The 27,297-nt window shown below is 47.6% G+C and overlaps 1 protein-coding gene across 1 annotated transcript in view; it reads left to right on the top strand.

Moving 5' to 3' along the window:
• The window catches only part of LOC132584634 (methanethiol oxidase-like), a 56,129-nt gene that overhangs the window by 13,475 nt on the left and 15,357 nt on the right, over positions 1 to 27,297 (top strand). Inside the window, exons 3-6 of the mRNA XM_060256538.1 lie at positions 9,353 to 9,538; positions 13,524 to 13,644; positions 18,408 to 18,590; positions 25,510 to 25,688. Coding sequence (XP_060112521.1) covers positions 9,353 to 9,538; positions 13,524 to 13,644; positions 18,408 to 18,590; positions 25,510 to 25,688 — 669 coding nt within the window. The remainder of the gene's footprint in view (positions 1 to 9,352; positions 9,539 to 13,523; positions 13,645 to 18,407; positions 18,591 to 25,509; positions 25,689 to 27,297) is intronic.

Below are 27,297 nucleotides of genomic sequence, written 5' to 3'. Positions count from 1 at the left end.
CTGTTGTGGGGGAGGAAGGGAAAGGAGATTGTGAGCCGCTCTGAGACTTTTTGGAATGGAGGGCGGGATATAAATCCAATATCTTCATCTACCTCACAGGGTGTCTGTTGTGGGGGAGGAAGGGAAAGGAGATTGTGAGCCACTCTGAGACTCTTCGGAGTGGAGGGCGGGATATAAATCCAATATCTTCTTCTTCTTCTTCTATTGCCAGCAAGTTTTTATAACCGGACAAATCCAACTGGTGTTATTTCATTTGTTCCTTAAAGGTTTGGAACTGGGGATTAGCAGTGTAGTGGCCAAGTTTGTTGATGATGCCGAATTATTCCGGAAGGTAAAACCCAAGGTGGATTGTGAAGAACTACAGGTTTTCTCTAAATTGTGTGAATGGGTGACAACATGGCAAATGCGGTTGCGTGAGTGAAAGTCATGTGCACTGGTCTGAAAAATCTTCCGAGCCCAGGGTGGCTGGGTGGTTGTTGTTGTTTTTTTGGTTAATTGACTATAACTTCTGCACCCCGACCTGGATAGCCCAGGCAAATGAGATCTTATTAGATCTCCCCCGACCTGCTCCCCCACCCCCCAAACATCAGTAATTTCTAAATTATCTTCGAGGGCAGCCCCCCACATGGTGTGTTGTAGTAATCTGCCCTGCACATTACCAATGCAACCACGTCAGTCGAAAAAGTGAATGGGAAAAGCCACCTCTTGAACATATGAAGCTGCCTTATACTGAATCAGACCCCCCCCCCCCACCCCGGGTCCATCAAAGTCAGTCTTGTCTACTCAGACTGGCAGCGACTCTCCAGGGTCTCAAGCTGAGGTTTTTCACGCCTACTTGCCTAGACCCTTTTGAGTTGGAGATGCCGGGGATTGAACCTGGGACCTTCTGCTTACCAAGCAGATGCTCTACCACTGAGACACCATCCCTCCCCATGAAGATATGAAGCTGCCTTATACTGAATCAGACCTTCTTGAGTCCATCAAAGTCAGTGTTGTTTACTCAGACTGGCAGCAGCTCTCCAGGGTCTCAAGCTAAGGTCTTTCACACCTATTTGCCTGGACCCTTTTTAGTTGGAGATGCCGGGGATTGAACCTGGGACCATCTGCTTACCAAGCAGATGTTCTACCACTGAGCCACCGTCCCTTCAGAATGTACCTTTGATCTGAGGCTGATTTCCACTCTGTGTTTAGCCCATGAGCAACATTCAGAGGAGGCCAAGAAAAGTTGTTTTTCAGAGGTCATTTTGAAGAAGGAAACAAACAAAAAACCATCCTCACGCTTCTTGGAAAGTGAGATCAGTAAATCAAGTTAAGAAAATTGCCCAGGTGGGCTGCAATTGCATACTTCCCGGGGGCAACTTTCATCTTAATTTTAAGAAATGCTTAGTAAGAGTTTGGGCAGCGTCCCTTCCAAAACAAGATGAACCTCCTCAAGGTAAAAATAGCATTGCTGGCTCTGCAGTCAAAGCAACGCGACATACCCAGAAACAAACCCCAACTTGTCAAGAATCCTCCAAACTCGTAATGCCAGTTTGGGTATTTTGATTGTTGCTGTGTCAGTGGATTAGATAGGAAAGGAAAAAAAGAAAATTAGCGTAACTCTGTCCACAGCTGTGTACGGTATAAGTAGACCGCAGTTGTCTTTGTTTATAACACAACAAAAACCAAAACCATTAAACAATAACTAATATAAAACTACAAATAAACAAAAGGGCAACTAGAATGATTAAAGGGCTGGAAAAGGGCAACTAGAATGATTAAAGGGCTGGAACACTTTCCCTATGAAGAAAGGTTGAAACGCTTGGGACTGTTTAGCTTGGAGAAACGTCGACTGCGGGGTGACATGATAGAGGTTTACAAGATAATGCATGGGATGGAGAAAGTAGAGAAAGAAGTACTTTTCTCCCTTTCTCGTGGGCATTCGATGAAATTGCTGAGCAGACAGGTTAAAATGGATAAAAGGAAGTACTTCTTCACCCAAAGGGTGATTAACATGTGGAATTCACTGCCACAGGAGGTGGTGGCGGCCACAAGCAGAGCCACCTTCAAGAGGGGTTTAGATAAAAATATGGAGCAGAGGTCCATCAGTGGCTATTAGCCACAGTGTGTGTGTATGTATAAATTTTTTTGCCACTGTGTGACACAGAGTGTTGGACTGGATGGGCCATTGGCCTGATCCAACATGGCTTCTCTTATGTTCTTAAAACAGCGAATTAAAAAAATTAATTGGGGTGTGTGTGAGAATTTTAGTCTGTTATTTAGCAGTCATTTCATCTTACATATATACAAATCCTCTTTTTACACAACCCCTCTTCCTCATTTTACGTAATTCTCCTTATCCAGCCAATCATACATAGGTTGCCATACTACTTTGCACTGGCTTATATTCCCATCAGTCAATTTTACTGAGAGAAAGTCCATTTCTGCTGTTTCAAGCAATTTCTGTACAAATTCTTCTTTTGGGGGCATTAATGATGTCTTCCAATGTTTTGCATACACAATCCTCGCAGCCGTAGTTGCATATACTAAAAATCTAGTTTGTAATTTGGAGATGGAATCTTGACATATGCTCAAAGGGTAAAATTCAGGTGAATGTTTTATGCTTACTTTAAGTATTTTTTGTAACCACATATGTATTTGGATCCAATATCCCTTAGCCTTCTCACATTGCCACTACATGCGGTAGAACAAACCAACAGCCTTCCAACATCCATTCGAGCTATTTGAATATATTTTTGATAGCTTCTCTGGTGTGACGTACCACCAATACACTATCGTATATACTTTCTTTGAGGGCGGATGCTCTAGTCATTTTTATGCTCATTTGCCATAACTTCTCCCAATCTGCTAGTGTTATCGTGTGTCCAATATTTTGCACCCACTTTGCCACGCTTCCTTTAACAATTCCTTCTTGCATTCTCATCCCTAATAATAAACTATATATTTTTGTAATCAATTTTGCCTCAGTCCCTGTCCATATTTCATCTCATTCATTCATTTTTCCCGCAAAGCCGAGAGTCTTATCTTTCGCATACTTGGATTGAATTTGCATCTTTGTCCACCAGTCTAATTGAACACTCCCGTCAATCTTCAATTTTCCTTGGTTATCTAATAATGTCTGATAAGTATAAGTTTCATCCCAATTAAATAAGTTGGGGTGGATCGAAGCTTCTATTGGAGACAACCATTTCGACACCTTGCTGTAAAGTTGCGGTTTAATTCATTGCCACGTTCTATAAAGCGCCTTCCTAATTTCATGCCTAACAAACATACTATTTTTTGCGGGGGGTTGATACCACATATAAGAGTGCCAACCTCTTGGAAGATCAGCACCTTCTATGACCAATGCTTTCTTTTTCTCTAGAGTAGCAAAATCTTTTGCCCTCACCAATGTGCAAGCTCTATGGTATAGCTGCCAGTCCAGGAGACCAATACCCCCTCCCCCCTCTGTTTAACATCCTGTAGGACTTTCAACTTAATTCTAGGCCTCTTATGTTGCCAGATGAATTTGGAAACTAAGGTATTTAGTTGTCGAAAGAAAGTTTCTTGGAGGATAATAGGAATCATTTGAAATGTAAACAATAGCCTTGGTAGAGCATTCGTTTTTATAGTCGCAATTCTTCCTAAGAGTGATATTTGGATGCCTTGGTATCATTCTAAGTTCTTTTTAATCTCCTTTAAAAGTTTATTGTAATTGTTGACTTTCAATTTCCTGATTTCAGCCGTGAGATAAATTCCTCGATACTTCACCTTTTTATCAAATTCGAAACCTGATTTACTTTCTAACTCCTTAATTTGTTCTTTTGTCATGTTCTTTGCCAAAAATTTAATTTTTTACAATTAGTCTTCAAACCAGCTACTTTACCATATTGAGTCAATTTTTCTTTAAGTATTTCAATTGAAGTGTTTGGATTTTCCAAAATAATCACCAAATCATCTGTGAAGGCCTGTACCTTATAATCTTTCCCTTTTATTTTTAATCCCTTAATCTCCGAATCTTCTCGTATTGGTTGGATAAAATATTCCAAAGATAAAATAAATAGCAAAGGTGACAGTGGGCATCCTTGCCTCATACCTTGTTGAATCTGTATTGGTTTTGTTAGCAATTCATTAATATTGATCTTTGCTAACTGTTTCATATAGATAGCTTGGATCATACATTTAAAATATGTCCCACATTCAATGTCTTCCAGACGTTTAAGCATAAAATTCCAATTAACATTGTCAAAAGCTTTTTCCGCGTCTACAAAAAAACAAGCAGCTTACTTATCTGGATGTTCTGATATTATTCCAAGATGTTTAAAATATTCCTTACATTTTGCCTCATCTGTCTTTTTGGTAAGAACCCAGTTTGATCTTTTATTACGTTTATCAAGACTTTTTAAAGTCTTTGTGCCAAAATGGTAGCGAAGATCCTATAGTCGGTATTTAAGAGCGATACAGGTCTATAATTTCTTATATCGGTTGGCTCCGATCCTTCTTTGTAAATCAGCAATATCATGGCCTCGTTCCAGGAGTCCAGTACTTTAGCTGTATGTTCTATACCTTCAATCACTTTTTTATATGGAAGCAAAATTTCTTACACAAAAATTTTATAAAGTTCCACCGGTAAACCATCCAGACCGGGAGCTTTATTATTTTTCTGTGTTCTTATCATATCAACAATTTCTTGAGCTGTTATCATTGTGGCTAAGGTCTCTTTCAATTTTGTGGGAATTTTCTTTACTTTGGCCATCTCTATATACTCCTCTTATTGTTCCACTACTATTTCTTGTTCTTTATATAGTTTTTGATAGAAGTTTCTAACAGTTTCTTCCATTTGGTCTCTTTTCCGTGTTTCTTCAAAGTTTTCATTCTTTAAACTCTTAATTATTCTTTTTTCCATTTCTTTTTTAGTCTAAGCACCAGCCATCTACCAGTTTTGTTGGCGCATCCAAAGAAATTTTGCTTGGCTCTTCGCAGTTTTTTTTCTAGTTCTTCACTTAATAATAAGTTAATCTGCTGTAAATTCTGCACATTACCAATATAATCAGGTCAGTCAAAAAAGTGAATGGGAAAAGCCACCTTTTGAACATATGAAGCTGCCTTCTACTGAATCAGACCCCCTTGGTTCCATCAAAGTCAGTCTTGTCTACTCAGACTTGCAGCGGTTCTCCGGGGTCTCAAGCTGAGGTCTTTCACACCTACTTGCCTGGACCCTTTTTAGTTGGAGATGCCGGGGATTGAACCTGGGACCTTGCTAAGCAGATGCTCTACCACTGAGCCACTGTTCCTTCAAAATGTACCTTTGATTTGAGGCTGATTTCCACTCTGTGTTTAGCCCATGAGCAACATTCAGAGGAGGCCAAGAAAAGTTGTTTCTCAGAAATCATTTTGAAGATGGAAACAAACAAAAAACCATCCTCACGCTTCTTGGAAAGTGAGATTAGTAAATCAAGTTAAGAAAATTGCTGAGGCGGGCTGCAGCTGCATACGTCCTGGGGGCAACTTTCATCTGAATTTTAAGAAATGCTTAGTAAGAGTTTGGGCAGCGTCCCTTCCAAAACAAGATGAACCTCCTCAAGGTACAGATAATGTTGCTGGTTCTGCAGTCAAAGCAACGCGACATACCCAGAAACAAACCTCAGCTTGTCAAGAATCCTCCAAACTCGTAATGCTAGTTTGGGTGTTTTGATAGCTGCTGTGTCAGTGGATTAGATAAGAGAAAAAAAAAAGAAAATTAGCGTGACTCTGCCCATAGCTGTGTACGGCAGGAGTGGCCAACGGTAGCTCTCCAGATGTTTTTTGCCTACAACTCCCATCAGCCCCAGCCATACTGGCTGGGGCTGATGGGAGTTGTAGGCAAAAAACATCTGGAGACCTACTGTTGGCCACTCCTGGTGTACAGTATAAGTAGACCGCAGCTGTCTTTGTTTATAACCCCTTGTCCTAATAGTGTCTTGATGCTCTGCTTAAGCGGGGTGGTGTAGAACCTGCTTTGCATGTGGCAGGTTCCTGATTCAGTTCCTGACACCCCCAGTTAAAAGTCTACCAGGTCTCAGACAGATCTTGTTGTGTTCATGAAGGGCAAACTGTGCCCCCTCAATTTGCCTCAGGGACATGCAGGAAGGGAAAGGAAAGGTCCCCTGTGCAAGCACCAGTTGTTTCCAACTCTGGGGTGATGTTGCTTTCACAACGTTTTCACGGCAGATTTTTTATGGGTGGTTTGCCATTGCCTTCCCCAGTCGTCTACACTCTCCCCGCAGCAAGCTGGGTACTCATTTTACCGACCTCGGAAGGATGGAAGGCTGAGTCAACCTCGAGCCGGCTACCTGAAAACACAGCTTCCGCTGGGGATTGAACTCAGATCGTGAGCAGAGCTTAGGACTGCAGTGCTGCACCTTTAACACTCTGCACCACGGGCTTGGGCTTAACCCTTCAAACTCCATCCAGGTGTGCTTCTCAAAACACTTTCCCTGCTTCACTAGCAATATGAATGAGAAAAAGCTCACCTCCTTTCAAAACTTGCGTTCTTCCCATTCACCTGCTAAAAAGGAAGGACAGTGTCCAGTTTTGAAGCAGAGGCTGAAGGGTTAAACCCCTTCTCGCTTAATAGAATCACAGAGCTGGAGGTGGTTTGCCCTTGCCTGCCCCTGTGTAGAAGAAGAAGAAGATATTGGATTTCTATCCCGCCCTCCACTCCGAAGAGTCTCAGAGCGGCTCACAATCTCCTTTCCCTTCCTCCCCCACAACAGGCACCCTGTGAGGTAGAAGAAGATATTGGATTTATATCCCACCCTCCACTCCGAAGAGTCACAGAGCGGCTCACAAACTCTTTCACCTTCCTCCCCCACAACAGACATCCTGTGAGGTAGATGAAGATATTGGATTTATATCCCTCCCTCCACTCCGAAGAGTCTCAGAGCGGCTCACAATCTCCATTCCCTTCCTTCCCCACAACAGACACCCTGTGAGGTAGATGAAGATATTGGATTTATATCCTGCCCTCCACTCCGAAGAGTCTCAGAGCGGCTCACAATCTCCTTTCCCTTCCTCCCCCACAACAGACACCCTGTGAGGTGGGTGGGGCTGAGAGGGCTCTCCCAGAAGCTGCCCTTTCAAGGACAACTCTGCAAGAGCTCTGGCTGACCCAAGGCCATTCCAGCACGTGCAAGTGGAGGAGTGGGGAATCTAACCCGGTTCTCCCAGATAAGAGTCCACACACTTAACCACTACACCAAACTGGCTCTCATTGAGATGTATTGAAACAGTTTTCCTCAAGCCTTATGTATAGGTAAGAGCTCTCTTGGTCCCACCCTGTGAGGTAGATGAAGATATTGGATTTATATCCCGCCCTCCACTCCAAAGAGTCTCAGAGCGGCTCACAATCTCCATTCCCTTCCTCCCCCACAACAGACACCCTGTGAGGTAGATGAAGATATTGGATTGGATTGGATTTATATCCCACCCTCCACTCCGAAGAGTCTCAGAGCGGTTCACAATCTCCTTTCCCTTACTCCCCCACAACAGACACTCTGTGAGGTAGATGAAGATATTGGATTGGATTTATATCCCACCCTCCACTCTGAAGAGTCTCAGAGGGGCTCACAATCTCCTTTCCCTTCCTCCGTCACAACAGACACAACAGACACCCTGTGAGGTAGATGAAGATATTGCATTTCTATCCTGCCCTCCACTCCGAAGAGTCTCAGAGCGGCTCACAATCTCCTTTCCCTTCCTCCCCCACAACAGACACCCTGTGAGGTAGATGAAGATACTGGATTTATATCCCACCCTCCACTCCGAAGAGTCTCAGAGCGGCTCACAATCTCCTTTCCCTTCCTCCCCCACAACAGACACCCTGTGAGGTAGATGAAGATATTGGATTTATATCCCTCCCTCCACTCCGAAGAGTCTCAGAGCGGCTCACAATCTCCTTTCCCTTCCTCCCCCACAACAGACACCCTGTGAGGTAGATGAAGATATTGGATTTATATCCCTCCCTCCACTCCGAAGAGTCTCAGAGCAGCTCACAATCTCCTTTATCTTCCTCCCCCACAACGGACACCCTGTGAGGTGGATGGGACTGAAACGGCTCTCTCAGCAGCTGCCCTTTCAAGGACAACCTCTGCCAGAGCTATGGCTGACCCAAGACCATGCTAGCAGGTGCAAGTGGAGGAGTGCGGAATCAAACCCGGTTCTCCCAGATAAGAGTTCACACACTTAACCACGACACCAAACTGGCTCTCCAGGGTGTAGCGACCCTGGACTTCCTCGGTGGTCTCTGACCCTGCTTAGCTTCTGATATGCAATAAGAGTGAGCTTACAAAAAGGCTCCGAACCTCCTGTGATGGACAGAAATCCCTGCTTTGCATCTCTCTCAGTGCTGAAGATAATATAAACCAGGGGTGGCCAAACCGCGGCTCAGGAGCCACATGTGGCTCTTTCCCACATATTGTGTGGCTCTCAGGGGCCCCCCTGCCCCATTGGCCAGCCTGGAGAAGGCATTTCTCTCTTTAAATCACTTCTCCAAGCCAAGCCAGCCAGCAGCTTGGAGAATGCATTTAAAGTTAAAGTTGCTTTCTTTCCACCTCTCTCTCCCTCCTCCTGGATTGATCTTCCTTCCTTCCTTCCTTCCTTGGAGAGCCAGTTTGGTGTAGTGGTTAAGTGTGCGGACTCTTATCTGGGAGAACCGGGTTCAATTCCCCCACTTGCAGCTGCTGGAATGGCCTTGGGTCAGCCATAGCTCTGGCAGAGGTTGTCCTTGAAAGGGCAGCTGCTGTGAGAGCTCTCAGCCCCACCCACCTCAGAGGGTGTCTGTTGTGGTGGAGGAAGGTAAAGGAGATTGTGAGCCACTCTGAGACTCTGTTCTTGAAAGGGCAGCTGCTGTGAGAGCTTTCTCAGCCCCACCCACCTCACAGGGTGCCTGTTGTAAGGGAGGAAGGGAAAGGAGATGGTAGGCCACTCTGAGACTCTTTGGAGTGGAGGGCGGGATATAAATCCAATATCTTCTTCCTTCCTTCCGTCTTGCAGCTCTCAAACATCTGATTTTGTGTTGCTCTTACATTAAGCAAGTTTGGCCACTCCTCCTATAAAGCATTACCTCTGCTTTGTGCTTAGACAAAAAAAAAGGGGGTGGGTGGGGAGAATGATTCCTAATTAATGCTTAATAAGGATTAATACTAATAAAGTTATTCAAATGAACTCTGAAAGCATTTCCATCCCTTTGGTGGTGCGAGCTTAAGGGGTCATTGTTTTTGGTCTGTTTGCTGAGCTCCGCAAAATGTGCAAAAGCCAATTTTGGGAAGAGCTGTGATGCCCAGTTGGGGACCCTTGGATTGGAGAGCAGTTAACTCCCCGCCTTCCTCCACAGGTGATCCATCGCCTGTGCATGCCTTACATCGACGATGAGCTCCACCACTCCGGGTGGAACGCCTGCAGCAGCTGTTTCGGGGATACCACCAAGAAGCGGAACAGACTGGTCCTTCCTTGCCTGGGCTCCTCGCGCATTTACGTGGTGGACACGGGGACCGACCAGAGAGCTCCCAGGCTTCACACGGTACGTCTTTATTGGAGAAGAAAACTCCCCCTGGGAATGGGGGGAGCTGGGGGAGAAGAAGGATGTGGGGATTGGGGAGGGTGTTCATAGAATCCTAGAGTTGGAAGGGACCTCTAGGGTCACCTAGTCCAACCCCCTGCACAATGCAGGAAACCCACAAATACCTCCCCCTAAATTCACAGGATCCTCATTGCTGTCAGATGGCCATCTAGCCTCTGTTTAAAAACCTCCAAGGAAGGAGAGCCCATCACCTCCCAAGAAAACCTGTTCCACTGAGGAATCGGTCTAACGGTCAGGAAGTTTTTCCTAATGTTGAGTCGGAAACTCTTTTAATTTCAACCCATTGGCTCTGGTCCTACCTTCCAGGGCTGCAGAAAACAATTCCACGCCATCCTTTAGATGACAGCCCTTCAAGTACTTGAAGATGGTGATCATATCACCTCTAAGTCGCCTCCTCTCCAGGCTAAACATGCCCAGCTCCTTCAGCCTTTCCTCATAGGACTTGGTCTCCAGACCCCTCACCATCTTTGTCACCCTCCTCTGGACCCCTTCCAGCTTGTCTATATCTTTCTTAAAATGTGGTGCCCAAAACTGAACACAAGACTCCAGGTGAGGTCTTACCGGAACAAAGTAAAGCGATACCATCCCATCACGTGATCTGGACATGAGACTTCTGTGTTGCGGGGGACGGGGGGCGGCAGAAAGTTCTGCATCAGAAGCAGTAAGCGACGGCTTCTAGAGCTGGTGCAGCGCAGCATTTAGAGGGATGGATTTGGATCTGCAGGATCCCAGGTTCGAATCCCCACTCTGCTGTGTAAGCTACTTGGGTAACCTTGGGCCAGTCACCCTAGAATCAGAGTGGGAAGGTCCCTCCAAGGGCCACCTAGCCCAACCCCCTGCACAAACTCACAACTCCTACCTCCCCCCCCCACAACCAGTGACCTCTGCTCCAACTCCAGAAGATCTAAAAAAACACAACCGTCTGTAGCCAAACTGGCCAAGAGACAAATTGCTTCTTGACCCAAAGTGGCAAGGAGCATTTCCCTGCGCATATAAGAAAAGTCCATGAGAACTAAGCACCAACACAGCCCTTCCTGGCATGAAGCATTCATTGCTCAGATATAGACGCTTCAAGCTCAGAACCATAACAGTGTCTGATGGGACAGATCTTGGGAATCTTCAAAGGTGCCATTGGACTCCCGTTTTAATTTATTTATTTAATTCATTTAGAAGACGACGACGACTGCAGATTTATACCCTGCTCTTCTCTCTGAATCAGAGACTCAGAGTCGCTTACAATTGCCTATATCTTCTCCCCCCACAACAGACACACTGTGAGGTGGGTGAGGCTGAGAGAGCTCTCACAAAAGCTGCCTTTTCGAGGACAGCTCTGCGAGAGTTATGGCTGACCCAAGGGCATTCCAGCAGGTACAAGCAGAGGAGCGGGGAATCAAACCCGGTTCTCCTAGATAAGAGTCCACGCACATAAAAAGAAGACTGTAGATTTATACCCACTCTTCTCTCTGAATCAGAGACTCATAGTGGCTTACAATCGCCTATATCTCCCCCCCCCCCGCAACAGACACCTGTGAGGTGGGTGGGGCTGAGAGGGCTCTGACAGAAGCTGCCCTTTCAAGGACAACTCCTGCGATAGCTATGGCTGACCCAAAGCTATTCAAGCAGGTGCAAGTGGAGGAGTGGGGAATCAAACCCGGTTCTCCCAGAGTCCGCACACTTAACCACTACACCAAATTGTCTTTAAAACATTTATCAGCCACTTTTCTTCCTTATGAAGCTCAAGGCAGCTTAAGGACATAGATAAAATACATAGGGTAAAAGACATTACAAACATAAAACCAAGATTTAAAATAAGTATTTTGAATTGCTACTGAACCTCACCCAATGCAGTCCTAAATAAAACCTGTTGTGTCCTAGGCTCAAATGGGAGAACTGTTACTTTTGGAGGGAACTGTTACTTTTGGAGGGAAGCCGAACAAGCCAGAGCTTGAACTCCACACCAGGGTTCCAGAGAAGGCCTAAGCGTGCCCAATCAGGGGAAGGATTGAAACATAAGTAGCCAATCAACATCCAGGCTCATACTGTACCCTGATAGGCCCTTAGGGCCCTGTAAATAGCCAATCCATGTAGATAGTTAAGGACCAATCAGAAGGGGGGAAGAATTGTATAAAGGAGCGGGAAGTTTGAACAGAGTTTAGTGTGTTATGTGTTCCTGAAGTAAAGCTTGCTGAAATCACTCTCCGACTCTGGTCCCTTACTGCGCCGATCCCAGTACATTACAAAATCTTTTTCAACTTCCAGCTAAACCCTGAAAGTGAGGGGGCCAGGTGCAACTCCTGAGGGAGGTTGTTCCAGAACTGTGGGGCTGTCACTGAAAAGGCCCTGTCTCATATGCCCATCACCAGATGAGCTTAGTGGATTGGCAGGGCTTTGGGAGGGCCTCTCCTTGTGATCTTCATTTCTGGCGAGGAACTTATGGGAGGCGATGGTCTTTCAGATACTTTGATCCCAAGACATGGAGGACTTTAAAGGTCAACGCCCACACCCCGAATTGGCTCGGGGATGAATTAGTAGCCAGTGCAATTATTGAGATTTTGGGGTCACATGCAGCCAACAGTCTAGCTTCCACATTATGTACTAGCTGCAGCCTCTGAACAGTCTTCCAGGGTAGCCCCAAGTAGAGCCACTTGCAGTAGTCCAGACCGACAAAAGCTTACAATTTTGTTGGTCTTTAAGCTGCTGCTGGACTCAGATGTTGTTCCTCTGAAAGAAGTAGGTCAAGCATGGAATCACAGGAGAGAAGCAGTGACAGAGGGAAAGGGTCACATCTCTTTCAGCTGCTCAGAGGTCTTGTGGGTCCGTCCTTTTGTGAACCAAGACAAGGGGGTCAGATGCAAGACAGAAGGATGTGAGAATCCACATTTTTTGGCTCCACAGAAGCAGAGGAGAACAGGGTTGGTGTCGTGGTTAAGAGTGGTGGACTCTAATCTGGAGAACCCGGTTTGATTCCCCACTCCTCTTCCACATGCAGCCATCAAGGTGACCTTGGGCCAGTTCTCTCATAGCTCTCTCAGCCCCACCTTCCCCATAAGGGTGTCTGTTGCGGGGAGAGAAAGGGAAGGAGATTGTAAGCTGCTCTGAGACTCTGAGTGAAGGGTGGGGTATACATCCAATTTCCTCCTCTTCCTCTCTTTCTCCTCCTCTTCCTCTCCTCCTCTTCTCCTTCTCCTCTTCCACTTTTCTTCCTCCTCTACTTCTCCTCGTCCAACTCTTCTTCCTCTTCTTCATCCTCTTCTGCTCCTCCTCCTCCACTTCTCCTCCTCTTCTTTCTCCTTCCCCTCCTCCTCCTCTTCTCTTCCTCTTCTTCCTTCTTCTCCTCCTTCCCTTCTCCTCCCCTCCCCTTCTCCTATCCTCACCCTCCTCCTCTTCTCCTCCTCCTCTTCTTCCTCCTTCCTTTCCTCTTCCTCTTCTCCTCCTTTTCTTCCCCTCCTCTTCTCCTCCCCTCCCCTTCTCTTCATCTCCTCGCCCTCCTCCTCCTTCTCCTCATTTTCTTCTTCCTCCTCCTCCCCCCTGTCTCCTCCTCCTCCAGCTGGGGGAACAGTTTGTCTCACGGCAGTTCTGAGTTTCAGTTTATGATTTCACTGGATTTCAAGTCCAGCAACAGCACCTTCGAGAGCCACACGATTTCCAGGGTGTGAGCTTTTGAGAGTTAAGCCTTGGGATCTAATGGCTCCTGATGGATCTGAGGGGAGTTTTGACTCTCAAAAGCTCATCCCTTGTAAATCTCGCTGGTCTTTAAGGTTCTTCTGGACTCAAATCCAGGTCTCCTTCTCCAGACCAACACTGCCGTCCTCCTGAAACGATCCTCGTGCTTTCAGACTCTTAGATGACGAGGGGGGGAAACGCCACGCATCAGCTCAACTTCATGGTGACTCCATTGCAAATGTACTTGCTTTCCCCTCCGCAGGTGATTGAACCAAGAGAAGTTTTCCAGAAATGCGACCTGGCTTTCCTACACACCTCTCACTGTCTGGGCAGCGGGGAAGTCATGATCAGTGCTATCGGGGACCCCCGCGGCAACGCAAAAGGTATTTCCTGAAACGGATTCCGACGGGGAGTCCCAGCTAAGGGGGTCTAGACTGGAGGTCTCCAACAGTAGGGGGATTATTGATTTAAGCAGTCTCAGGGCTGGTTACAGAATCACATAGAAATTTTGACTTTGTTGTTCAGTCGCAAAGTCGAATCCAACTCTTTGCAACCCCCTGGACCAAGTCCCGCCAGGCCCTCCTGTCTTCCATCACCCTCCGAAGTCCGCTCAAATTCGTGTTAGTTCTATCAGTAATGCTGTCCAGCCATCTCCTCTTTTGCCGTCCCCTTCTTCTTTGGCCTTCTGTCTTTCCCAGCATCAGGGTCTTCTCCAGGGAGTGCTCCCTTCTCATTGGGTGGCCAAAGGATTTGAGCTCCAGCATCTGCCCTTCCACGGAAGAGTCTGGGTTGATCTCCCTTAGGACTGACTGACTGGATCTTCTTGCAGTCCAAGGGACTCTCAAGAGTCTTCTCCAGCACCACAGCTCAAAAGCATCTATTCTTCTGCGCTCAGCCTTCCTTATGGTCCAGCTCTCACATCCATACATGACTACTGGGAATACCATCGCTTTGACCCTACGGACTTTTGACTAGATAACAATAAATAGAATTTAACAATAGAATTGATAAACCTTTACCTGAATAGGCCAGGCAAGCCCAATCTCATCAGATCTCAGAAGCGAAGCAGAGACAACTCTGGCAAGTACGGGGATAGCTCCTTGGAATACCAGCAGTTGGGAGGCATGGGCAGGCTCTATTCAGCCACCTCCCTGAATCTCCTCCAGACCCCCAGTAGAGATCACTCATCAGAGGTTGACATGACTTCCAGGTACACACACACACACACACACACACACACATGCAAATACAAAAGAAAAAAAGAAGAAGAATTAACATTAAAACACTATGAAACAAACCAGAGCAAATAGCCTTGAGAACAAGCTTAGAATCATAGAGTTGGAAGGGACCTCCAGGGTCATTGAGTCCAACCCCCCTGCACAGTGCAGGAAACTCACAAACACCTCCCCCTAAATTCACAGGATCCTCATTGCTGTCAGATGGCCATCTAGCCTCTGTTGAAAAAACTCCAAGGAAGGAGAGCCCACCACCTCCCGTGGAGGAAGCCTGTTCCACTGAGGAACCGCTCTTAACAGTCATAGAATCCTAGAGTTGGAAGGGACCTCCAGGGTCATCGAGTCCAACCCCCTGCACAATGCAGGAAACTCACAAAGACCTCCCCCTAAATTCACAGGATCCTCATTGCTGTCAGATGGCCATCCAGCCTCTGTTTCAAAACCTCCAAGGAAGGCGAGCCCACCAGCTTAGATGAAGACATTTCAGAGTGGGCAGCAGCACTAAATGATGCGTTTTGCAGCACAGTAAAAATCCGTTTGCAAAACGCATCGTTCAGTGCAGCGTGAACGCACCCAGAGCGTTGGACTAGATGGGCCATTGGCCTGATCCAACATGGCTTCTCTTATGTCCTTATGAAGATAAACTGCAGGAGCCGTTCTGGGACCCGTTCCACCTTCTGGGGCAGCCATTTTTTGGGGTGCACCCTTCACCCTGTGTCAGAATCCCAAAGGTGCCCACAGGCTCAAAAAGGTTGCGTGGAGGCGTGCGGGAATCGAGGGCAGTCCTTCTTCCAGGAAATCGCTTGTTGATTCGTTTGCATGCTACTTAATTCCTGCTTGCTACTTAATTGGAGACGGATTGGTGGAATGGATTGACTCAGTCAAGGACGCCAACAAGGCGCTCGGCTTGCAAGGCTTAGGCAAGGCGGTGAACGGCAGGGCGTTTCGGAAGGCATCCATTCACAGAGTTTTCGTAAGTCGGAAATAACTGGACAGCTCTGAAGTCACATACACTTAATTTGAAAGTTCAAACAGTTTCAATCAGGGCGTTGGTCTTGGTTCTTTTGGGAGCACCTTTTAAGTTGATTCAACAGACAGATGAATCACCTAATTGATATTGATTTCATTTTTACCCCACCCTTTGGACGAGGTCAGGACAAGGTGCATGTTTCTGATAGGGTTGCCAAGTCCAATTCAAGAAATATCTGGGGACTTTGGGGGTGGAGCCAGGAGACTTTGGGGGAAGAGCCAGGAGCAAGGTTGGGACAAGTATAATTGAACTCCAAAGGGAGTTCTGGCCATCACATTTAAAGGGACCGCACACCTAAATGCCTTCCCTCCATTGGAAATAATGAAGGATGGGGCACCTTCTTTTGGGACTCATAGAATTGGACCCCCAGGTCCAAATGTTTTGAAACCTGGAGGGTATTTTGGAGAGAGGCGCTGGATGCTATGCTGAAAATTCAGTGACTCTACCTCAAAACACAGCCCCCACCAAGCCCCAGATACCTGCAGATCAATTCTCCATGATGCCCTATGGAAATTGATCTCCATAGGGAATAATGGAGTTCCCAGCAGACATTTCCCTCCCCCTGACGTTCTGATGACCCTGAAGTGGGGGGGGAGGGGCTCCAAACCAGGGGATCCCTGCCCCCCCCCAGGGATAACACAACAAAAAATGGAAGCTAGTGACCAATTTACTAAGAAGTATATAGAAACCAGTCCAAATGTCCAAAACATGTTCATTCGAGTCCCAAAGTAGTGTGGTGACAAGCCAGTCGATTAAGTACTTGTTTCTTTCCAGTCTTCATCAGACCTGGGACCACTAACAAAAGAAAATATTATACAAAAATATCAGAAGGACATTCAGACACCACCAACCCTCTTCCAGTGGAAAAATATATCATACTTACATATTGATGCAATTATATAGATTCTTGACACAATTTTCAAAAAAGAGGGACGCAGGGCACCTCCAGCAGCAATTTCACCTCAGCTACAACTCAGTATGTGGTTTCTTGCGCACCCTAATGGTGCAACTAACATGTTTAAAAAGGCAAACATCTCATTCACAGCGGCCATTCCACAAACCTCTTAAAGGAAAAGTAACATATTTCTAATGCAACGTGCTAAAAGACGCAAACACCACAAACTATATCACAGCAGATACAACATACAAAATATTTCATACTCTCTCTCTCTCTCTCTCGGCTTGACTTTGCGAACGAAGATTTAAGAAAGGTGCAGTAGTCCACATCTGCTGCAGGCTCGCTGGTGGCTGACAAGACCAATGCGGGACAGGCAGGTCCGGCCACAGTGGCTGCAGGGAAAAGTCTGATTTGGGGTTGGTGCTGTAGCAGTGCGATTCTTCCTCAATCTCCTTTTGTCCTCAAGACCAGCTATGCGTGCGTTCTCAAAGGAAGAGACAGCCTGGTGGATGGTGTGCCTCCATGCTTTGCGATCTGAGGCTAGGTCAGACCACTGGTGATGGTTGATGCAACAGGTACCAAGGGATTTCTTCAAGGAGTCCTTGTACCTCTTCTTCGGTGCCCCTCTATTTCGATGGCCGGTGGAAAGTTCGCCATACAGAGCAATCTTGGGAAGGCGGTGGTTTTCCATCCTGGAAATATGCCCTGCCCAGCGCAGCTGCGTCTTCAACAGCAGTGCCTCGATGCTGGTAACCTCCGCCCTCTTGAGGACTTCAGTGTTGGTCACAAAGTCACTCCAGTGGATGTTGAGGATGGTGCAAAGGCAGCGCTGATGAAAGCGCTCGAGGAGTCGCAGGTGATGATGGTATAAAACCCACGATTCGGAGCCGTAGATGAGGGTTGTCATCACAACCGCTTTGTAAACATTGATCTTTGTGCCTTTTTTCAGACGCTTGTTGCTCCACACTCTTTCATTCCATACAAAGAATCTCAAATCCCATAATTTATACAGGCAAATTATTCACAGCACTCATAATATTATAAAGAAGACCATTCATAAAAAGCATGTCACCTCATTGGTCATATTCAGTCCATACGGAGAAATGCAATTCAACTGGTGCATCCAGTACGCCTCTTTTTGCAGCAGGATCTTGCGCACATCTTCATTTCTCTCTGTTTGTTCATATTTGTATAAGGTGAAAAAACAAAAATCTTCAGTCATGGTTCTTTTGCATAAAATGGCTGACCGTGGGCGCTTCAATCACATGGTTCCTAAGTCTGCTTCTGTGTTCCAGGATATATACTCTAAGGGCTCGAACAGTGCTGCCAACATACCTTAGGCCACACCCACAGATGATCACATACACAACACAGCGGGTAGCACATGCAGAGTAATGATTTAGAACCAATGGTCTAGTCTTTTCAGCAAAATAATACTCATAGATAAATGACAAACGGCACACCTTTTACAAGCAAAGTGCCCTTTAAGAGTATGATTGACCGATTGGTATTCTCTAGATTCTTACCAATTTATCTCTAATGGAATAAGTGCGACGCAATCCTATCTGTGGTGGCATTTCACAACCTCCAACATCACTTACAATGCGCCAATGCTTCTTTACCACATTACAAATTCTGCTAGACAGTCTACTAGATTCGAGTCCCCATTGTAATCTAGTATTTCTCATCCTGGGATTCTATTTTAGTAACTGTGTTCTATCTAGATTAGCAGCCCTTTTTCTAGCCATCCTAACATCTTTTTCTGGATAGCCTCTACCAACAAAATGAGATGCCAACTTATCACTATCCTCGAGATAATCAGACATTAGGATACTATTTCTTCTCAACCTTACAAACTGGCCGTATGGTATATTCTTTTTCAAAGCACGGGGATGGAATGATGAATACTGCATTTTTGGTTGTGTAACCCACCTGGGGATTGGCAACCCGAGTTTCTGAGCATGGATCTTGTTCTCATGCCAGGTGGCTTTGTCCTTCTGGATGCGGAGACCTTTGAAGTGAAGGGCAACTGGGAGAGACCCAGTCAAGCGGCCCCTCAAGGGTACGATTTCTGGTACCAGCCAAGGCACAATGTTATGATAAGCACCGAATGGGGGGTGCCGAAATTCTTCGTCACCGGATTCAACCCAGCTGACCTGGGGAAAGGTAAGGCAACGCTACACAGGAATGCATAGAAACCTAAGCCACAAGGTATAGATGGCAGACTTATTATGTCTGGGGCAGTGATGCTCTGCCTTCTTGGTGCTTAGCGAGGCAAGAGTGGGAGGGCTTCTGGAATCCTGGCCCCGCTGGTGGACCTCCAGATGGCCCCTGGGTTTTGGCCACTGTGTACCACAGAGCGTTGGAATGGATGGGGCATTGGCCTGATCCAACATGGCTTCTCTTGTGTTCTCATGTCTGGGGCAGTGATGCTCTGTCTTCTTGGTGCTTGGGGGGGCACAGTGGGAGGGCTTTTAGTGTCCTGGCTCAACAGGTGGACCTCTGGATGGCCCCTGGGTTTTGGCCACTGTGTGACACAGAGTGTTGGTCTGGAGGGACCATTGGCCTGATCCAACATGGCTTCTTTTATGGAGCAGAGGCCCATCAGTGGCTATTAGTTACAAGGTATAGATGGAACACTCAGTCTAAAGCAGTGATGCTCTGTCTTCTGGGAGCTTTGGGGGCAAGAGAGGGAGGGTTTCTGGAGTTGTGGCCCCACTGATGGACCTCTGGATGGCCCCTGGGTTTTGGCAACTTTGTGACATATGACACAGAGTGTTGGCCTGGAGAGACCACTGGCCTGATTCAGTATGGCGTCTCTTATGCTCTTATGTGTGAGGCAGTGATGCTCTGTCTTCCTGAGGGGGGGGGGCTATAGTGGGAGGGCTTCTGGAGTTCTGGCCCCACCAGTGGACCTCCAGATGGCCCCTGGGTTTTGGCCACTGTGTGCCACAGAGTGTTGGAATGGATGGGCCATTGGCCTGATCCAACATGGCTTCTCTTATGTTCTCATGTCTGGGGCAGTGATGCTCCTTCTTCTTGATGCTTGGGGGGGCACAGTGGGAGGGCTTCTAGTGTCCTGACCCCACTGATGGACCTCCTGATGGCACTCAGGCTGGATGGGCCATTGGCCTGATCCAACATGGCTTCTCTTATGTTCTCATGTCTGGGGCAGTGATGCTCCTTCTTCTTGATGCTTGGGGGGGCACAGTGGGAGGGCTTCTAGTGTCCTGACCCCACTGATGGACCTCCTGATGGCACCTGCGTTTTGGCTACTTTGTGACACAGAGTGTTGCACTGGATGGGCCACTGGCCTGATTCAGTAGGTGCTCTTATGTGTGAGGCAGCGATGCTCTGTCTTCTTGGTTCTTGTGTGGGGCTTCTGGAGTTCTGGCCCCACTGGTGGACCTCCTGTGGGCATCTGGATTTTGGCCCCTGTGTGACACAGCGTGTTCGACTGGATGGGCCATTGGCCTGATCCGACACAAATTATGTTCTGGTGCTGGTTAGTACTTCGATAAGAGACCACCAAGGAAGTCAGTTTTTCAATTCAATTCATTTCTTATGGTCTACGACCAGCACAGATAATTATACACACTGCTCAGAATTTTAAAAGTGGTTCATCAGTTAAATGGGATATAAAAAACCAAATTAAAATAGACAGTTACAAGTTTGATGAGTAATTTTAAGAAACTAAAGTATTACATAAGATATCCTTACGAACTTTACAGGCAGCAGCAAAAAACCCTGTGCAAGAAGCTTGTAGTCTGCACGTTAATGCCCGTGAGAAGGTTCCTTAAAAACTCTGACTCAGAATAGTCTGGAAACTTCCTGACCAGAGGGAGAATAAACTTAGCATGTCTCTCTCTCTCTCTCTCGGCTTGACTTCACGAACGAAGATTTAAGAAGGGTGCAGTAGTCCACGTCTGCTGCAGGCTCGCTGGTGGCTGACAAGACCAATACTTAGCATGTATTTCTTGGTAAAACTGAAAAGAAACAAAACATGCACCAAGGAAGTCCAGGGCTGTGATGCAGAGGCAAGCAATTGCAAAACCACCTCTAAATGTCTCTTGCCTTGAAAACCTTATGGAGTTATCATGAGTTAGCAGTGACTTCATGGCACTTTCCACCAATCCAAAAAGCAGAGACAGTTAGGCACTCGGAGAAGACTCTCGTGGACGTGCTAGATGAGCCCCGCTCTGAACGTGGCAGTCCTGTTGCTGCCAGGGAGCATGAGGGTCGAGAGGGAACAGGGCACCAGGCTGAGGACAAGGGGAATGCGCCCTCAGAAGGGACCTCTTCTTCGGTTGGTGAACGGGAATCCTTTCGCGCCAAGGAACCATCCCTGAGCAGGGGGAGAGGGGGGGTTTTGGTAGTTGGTGATTCGATCCTTAGGCAAGTAGACAGCTGGGTGGCAAAACCATGTACTGACCGTATGGTGACTTGCCTGCCTGGTGCGAAGGTAGCGGACATTACGCGTGTAGTAGATAGGCTGATAGACAGTGCTGGGGAGGAGCCAGTGGTCGTGGTGCATGTTGGCACCAACGATGTGGGGAAATGCAGTCGCAAGGTCCTGGAGGAAAAATTTAGGCTGCTTGGCGGGAGACTTAAGGCCAGGACCTCCAAGGTGGCCTTCTCAGAAGTGCTACCTGTTCCACGTGCAGGGCTGGAGAGAGGCACAAATCAGAAGTCTCAATGTGTGGATGAGACGATGGTGTAAGGAGGAAGGGTTTAAGTTTGTTAGGCACTGAGATGCTTTCTGGAACAAGCGGGAGCTGTACAAAAGAGACGGTCTCTACTTGTCCCCGGATGGAACCAGGCTGCTGGCGCTTAAAATCAAAAAGGTGGCAGAGCAGTTTTTAAACTAAATCTTGGGGGAAAGCTGACAGGAGATAAAAGGTCTCTGGTTTGGGAGACATTTAGCCACAGATGGACCTCTGCTCCATATGTTTATCCAATCCCTTCTTGAAGCTGGTTATACCTGTAACCGCCACCACCTCTTGTGGCAGTGAATTCCACATGTTAATCACTCTTTGGGTGAAGAAGTACTTCCTTTTATCTGTTCTAACCTGACCACTCAGCAATTCTTGTATTGTGAGAAAGGGAGAAAAGTACTTGAACATACGAAGCTGCCTTATACTGAATCAGACCCTGGGTCCATCAAAGTCAGTATTGTCTACTCAGACTGGCAGCGCTCTCCAGGGTCTCAAGCTGAGGTTTTTCACACCTATTTGCCTGGACCCTTTTGAGTTGGAGATGCCAGTGGGGATTGAACCTGGGTCCTTCTGCTTACCAATCAGATGCTGTAGCACTGAGCCTTCGTCCCTCCCCTAACTGGCAGCGGCTCCCCAGGGTCTCCAGCTGAGGTTTTTCACGCCTACTCAACTGGACCCTTTCTAGTTGGAGATGCCGGGGATTGAACCTGGGACCTCCTGCTTATCAAGCAGATGTTCTACCACTGAGCCACCTTCCCTCCCCTAACTGGCAGCGGCTCTCCAGGGTCTCAAGCGGAGGTTTTTCACGCCTATTTGCCTGGAGCCTTTTGAGTTGGAGATGCCGGGGATTGAACCTGGGACCTTCTGCTTCCCAAGCAGATGCTCTACCCCTGAGCCACCGTCTCTCCCCAACTCCCCTCCCCACAATCCCTACTTCTCTCTCTACCCTCTCTATCCTGTGCATAATCTTGTAAACCTCTATCATGTCACCCCTATCAACAAGGACAGAACAGTGCAGTGCTCTGCTGATACAAGGGTACAATATATAACCACTGTTGTCCAAACCAAATCTCCTTAATGCTTCCTCTTCACTTTGTAGTCCTTGGGCATGCTTGGCGGTGAAGCCAGGTCACAGTCTGCTCAGAGGCTTAGTAAAGGCAGCAGACCAGGCAGGCTCAATTGCAGCTTCTCATTGGCCCTCTGCCAGCAGCCCCAAAACAGCTAAGTGCATCCCTTAGTTGGGGAATGAGGAAAGGAGACACTTGACAACAGTAGATATTGTTGCTGTCGTTTGACTGAGCAGCTCCCAAGCAGAGACATTCTATCTCTGAACAAGGGGATTTTGGAATTTCATTAATCATTTGCCAAGTCGCCAACATGGATTTTTAAAAATTTATATGTAAAATGGGTACGCCTGGTGCTTGCTGGCCCCTCAGTATCAGAAGAGCCCTGCTGGGTCAGACCAGGGAGGGTCCATCTAGTCCAGCCTCCTGTCTCACAGAGGCCAACCAGTTCCTCTGGAGGGCCAACAACAGGGCAGGGAGGCCTTCCCCTGAGAAGAACATCAGAAGAGCCCTGCTGGGTCAGACCAGGGAGAGCCCATCTAGTCCAGCCTCCTGTCTCACACAGGGGCCAGCCAGTTCCTCTGGAGGGCCCGCAACAGGGCAGAGAGGCTGAGGCCTTCCCTTGAGAAGAGCATCAGAAGAGCCCTGCTGGGTCAGACCAGAGAGGGTCCATCTAGTCCAGCCTCCTGTCTCACACAGCGGCCAGCCAGTTCCTCTAGAGGGCCAACAACAGGGCAGAGGAATGGCCTTGGGTCAGCCATAGCTCTGGCAGAGGTTGTCCTTGAAAGGGCAGCTTCTGGGAGAGCCCTCTCAGTAGGGGTCCCAAATCCCCCGCTAGGCCTGGAGACCCCCGATTTGGAGCCTCCTCCCCCCGCTGGCCATAAAAGGGAAAGCGGGGGGGGAGGGGGAGAACGGCAGCCCTTCCCACCCAGCCCCGATCGCAGCAGCCAGAGCTCTTCCGTTTTCTCAGGCTGCTTCCCGCCCCCAGTCAGCTGGCCGGTGAAGGGAGGGGAGCCCAGCCACGCCCCCAAAGGACCATGTGCCTTTGCACCTCTGGAGGTGAGTGAGTTCTGTCTCCTGCATCAGATTTCCCAGAAAGGGGGGGGGGGGAAGGGGGTGGAGAGGGAAACGTCTTCTCATAGGGTATAATGGGGAATTGATCTGGAGGTTTCGGGGGCTCTGGGGGAGCTGTTTTTTGAGGTAGAGGCACCAAATTTTCAATATAGTATCTAGTGCCTCTCCCCAAAGTATCCCCCAAATTTCAAAACGATTGGATCAGGGGGTCCAATTCTATGAGCCCCAAAAGAAGGTGCCCTTATCCTTCATTATTTCCTATGGAAGGAAGACATTTAAAAAGGTGTGCTGTCCCTTTAAATGTGATGGCCAGAACTCTCTTGGAGTTCAATTATGCTTGTCACACTCTTGTTCCTGGCTCCGCCCCAATGTCTCCTGGCTCCACCCCCAAAGTCTCCTGGCTCCACCCCCAAAGTCCCCAGATATTTCTTGAATTGGACTTGGCAACCCTACCTCTCAGCCCCACCCACAAGGAGATTGAGGAAGAATCGCACTGCTACAGGACCAACCCTAAATCAGACTTTTCCCTGCAGCCGCTGTGGCCGGACCTGCCTGTCCCAAATTGGTCTTGTCAGCCACCAGCGAGCCTGCAGCAAACGTGGACTATTGCACCCTTCTTAAATCTTCGTTCGCGAAGCCAAGCCGAGAGAGAGAGAGACCTTCATCTACCTCACAGGGTGTCTGTTGTGGGGGAGGAAGGGGAAGAAGATTGTGAGCCGCTCTGAGACTCTTTGGAGTGGAGGGCGGGATATAAATCCAATACCTTCATCTACCTCACAGGGTGTCTGTTGTGGGGGAGGAAGGTAAAGGAGATTGTGAGCCGCTCTGAGACTCTCCGGAGTGGAGGGCGGGATATAAATCCAATACCTTCATCTACCTCACAGGGTGTCTGTTGTGGGGGAGGAAGGTAAAGGAGATTGTGAGCCGCTCTGAGACTCTTCAGAGTGGAAGGCAGGATATAAATCCAATATCTTCATCTACCTCACAGGGTGACTGTTGTGGGGGAGGAAGGGAAAGGAGATTGTGAGCCGCTCTGAGACTCTTCGGAGTGGAGGGTGGGATATAAATCCAATATCTTCATCAACCTCACAGGGTGACTGTTGTGGGGGAGGAAGGGAAAGGAGACTGTGAGCCGTTCTGAGACTCTTCGGAGTGGAGGGTGGGATATAAATCCAATATCTTCATCTACCTCACAGGGTGTCTGTTGTGGGGGAGGAAGGGAAAGGAGATTGTGAGCCGCTCTGAGACTCTTCGGAATGGAGGGCGGGATATAAATCCAATATCTTCATCATCATCTTCTTCTCCTGCTGAATCTGAGGTTTGACCACTACAAACCCCAAGATCTTTTCTCCTCTCAGTCTCCAATTTACCTCCATTTTATCCAGGTTAAGTTTTAGTTTCTTCAAGCCTGTCTAAGAACATAAGAGAAGCCATGTTGGATCAGGCCAACGGCCCATCAAGTCCAACACTCTGTGTCACACAGTGGCAAAAAATTTTATATACACACATACACTGTGGCTAATAGCCACTGATGGACCTGTGCTCCATATTTTTATCTAAACCCTTCTTGAAGGTGGCTATACTTGTGGCCGCCACCACCTCCTGTGGCAGTGAATTCCACATGTTAATCACCCTTTGGGTGAAGAAGTACTTCCTTTTATCCGTTTTAACCTGTCTGCTCAGCAATTTCATCGAATGCCCACGAGTTCTTGTATTGTGAGAAAGGGAGAAAAGGACTTCTTTCTCTACTTTCTCCATCCCATGCATTATCTTGTAAACCTCTATCATGTCACCCCGCAGTCGACGTTTCTCCAAGCTAAAGAGTCCCAAGCGTTTCAACCTTTCTTCATAGGGAAAGTGCTCCAGCCCTTCAATCATTCTAGTTGCCCTTCTCTGGACTTTCTCCAATGCTATAATATCCTTTTTGAGGTGCGGCGACCAGAATTATACACAGTACTCCAAATGAGACCGCACCATCAATTTATACAGGGGCATTATGATACTGGCTGATTTGTTTGTCTGGTTCTCTTTGGCCAGCAGTCACAGAGCAAACCCTGGCAAAGGCTTGGCTGTTTGCAGTCAGCTGTTTCCGAAGATCAAGCGGATCCTGGTGGGTGATGTCTGCACGGTGGCCTGAATTGTTTCTCAGTGAACGGAAGCCTGTTACCTCTGGTGGATTCGCAGTCGCTCACCGGCTGTCTGGCCTTGGTTTCCTTCTCTGTCCACCTTCAGGGCTCTACGGCCGCCGCCTGAACGTCTGGGACTGGACTACCCACTGCTTCTGCCAGTCGATCGATTTAGGGGAGGATTCCATCCCCTTTGAAATTCGGTTCCTGCACAACCCCGATGCGGCACATGGGATGGTGGTCTGTGCACTCCAGAGCTCCGTCTACCACTTCTACAAGACACAGGTGAATGTTTGCAACTAGGGTTGCCAAGTCCAATTCAAGATGTATCTGGGGACTTTGGGGGTGGAGCCAGGAGACTTTGGGGGTGGAGCTAGGCGACATTGGGGCTGGAGACAAGAGCAAGGTTGTGACAAGCACGACTGAACTCCAAAGGGAGTTCTGGCCATCAAATTTACAGGGACTGCGTACCTTTTAAATGCCTTCCCACCATTGGAAACAATGAAGGATAGGGGTACCATGTTTGGGACTCATAGAATTGGACCCCCTGGTCCAAACCTTTTGAAACTTGGAGGGTTTTTTGAGGAGAGGCATTGGATACTATGCTGAAAATTTGGTACTTCTACCTCAAAAAACAGCCTCCCCCCAGACATCTGCAGATCAACTCTTCATTATACCCTATGGGAATCACTCTCCATAGGGTATGATGGAGTGCCCAGCAGACATTCCCCTCCTCCCAGCTTTCTGATGACCCTGAAGCTGGGGTAGGGCCTCCAAACCGGGGGATCCCCTGTCCCCACCCCACCTGGGAATTGGCAGCTCTATTGGCAACTGTTTCTGCATGGCGATAAAGATGGCCAGCTGAGTTTTCTCGCCTGAAGTGTGGGGGGGCGGAGGGGGGGGCGGGGTGGACACTCCCAGTTTCCTAAGTTCACCAGCATTGAGGATTTCATTGGTGAACTTTACATAACAGAGATCATAAATCTTGTAGAGCTGGGGTTCCCAGCATGCCTGCCTGCACCTTTCCGGGCACCCAGTAAGTGTTTTGAGAAAGTAGGAGGGGTCAGGTGGGCCTTTTGCCCAGCAAGGTTTGTGATTGGCCATTAGAGATTTGATTGACTGTGCAGATATATATTTTTAAATAAACCTTGCTTTGGCAACAGCTGCCGCAAGCATCTTAAGTGCAAGACTGAAAGGAAGCTGTGGCAGCCATTTTGTGTTTCAACCGTTTCAGCATTCTAGTTGCTATCTTCCTAATGCTATAATATCCTTTTTGAGGTATTGTGACCAGAATTGCACACAGTACTCCAAATGAGGCCGCACCATCGATTTGTACAGGGGCATTATGATACTGGCTGATTTGTTTTCAATTCCCTTCCTAATAATTCCCAGCACAGCGTTTGCCTTTTTTATTACAATCACACACTGTCTTGACATTTTCAGTGAGTTATCCACCATGACCCCAAGATCTCTCTCTTGGTCAGTCTCCACCAGTTCACACCCCATCAACTTGTATTTATAATTAGGCTTTTTGGCCCCAATGTGCATTACTCTGCGCTTGGCCACGTTGAACCACATTTGCCACATAGACGCCCACTCACCCAGCCTCAACAGATCCCTTTGGAGTGCCTCACAATCCTCTCTGCTTCTCACCACCCTGAACAATTTAGTGTCATCCGCAAACCTGGCCACTTCACTGCTCACTCCCAACTCCAAAATCATTAGTGAACAAGTTAAAAAGCATCAGACCCAGTACCGAGCCCTGCGGCACCCCACTGCTTACCACTCTCCACTGCGAAAATTGTCCATTTATACCCACTTGTTGTTTCCTATTAATTAGACAGTTTTTGATCCACAAGAGCACTAGTCCTTTTACCCCATGACTCTCAAGCTT

Source organism: Heteronotia binoei, chromosome 1 (genome assembly GCF_032191835.1).
Source record: "Heteronotia binoei isolate CCM8104 ecotype False Entrance Well chromosome 1, APGP_CSIRO_Hbin_v1, whole genome shotgun sequence".
NCBI lineage: Eukaryota > Metazoa > Chordata > Lepidosauria > Squamata > Gekkonidae > Heteronotia > Heteronotia binoei.
The sequence above is the reverse complement of the archived record's forward strand: the minus strand, read 5'-3'. Positions and strand labels throughout refer to the sequence as shown.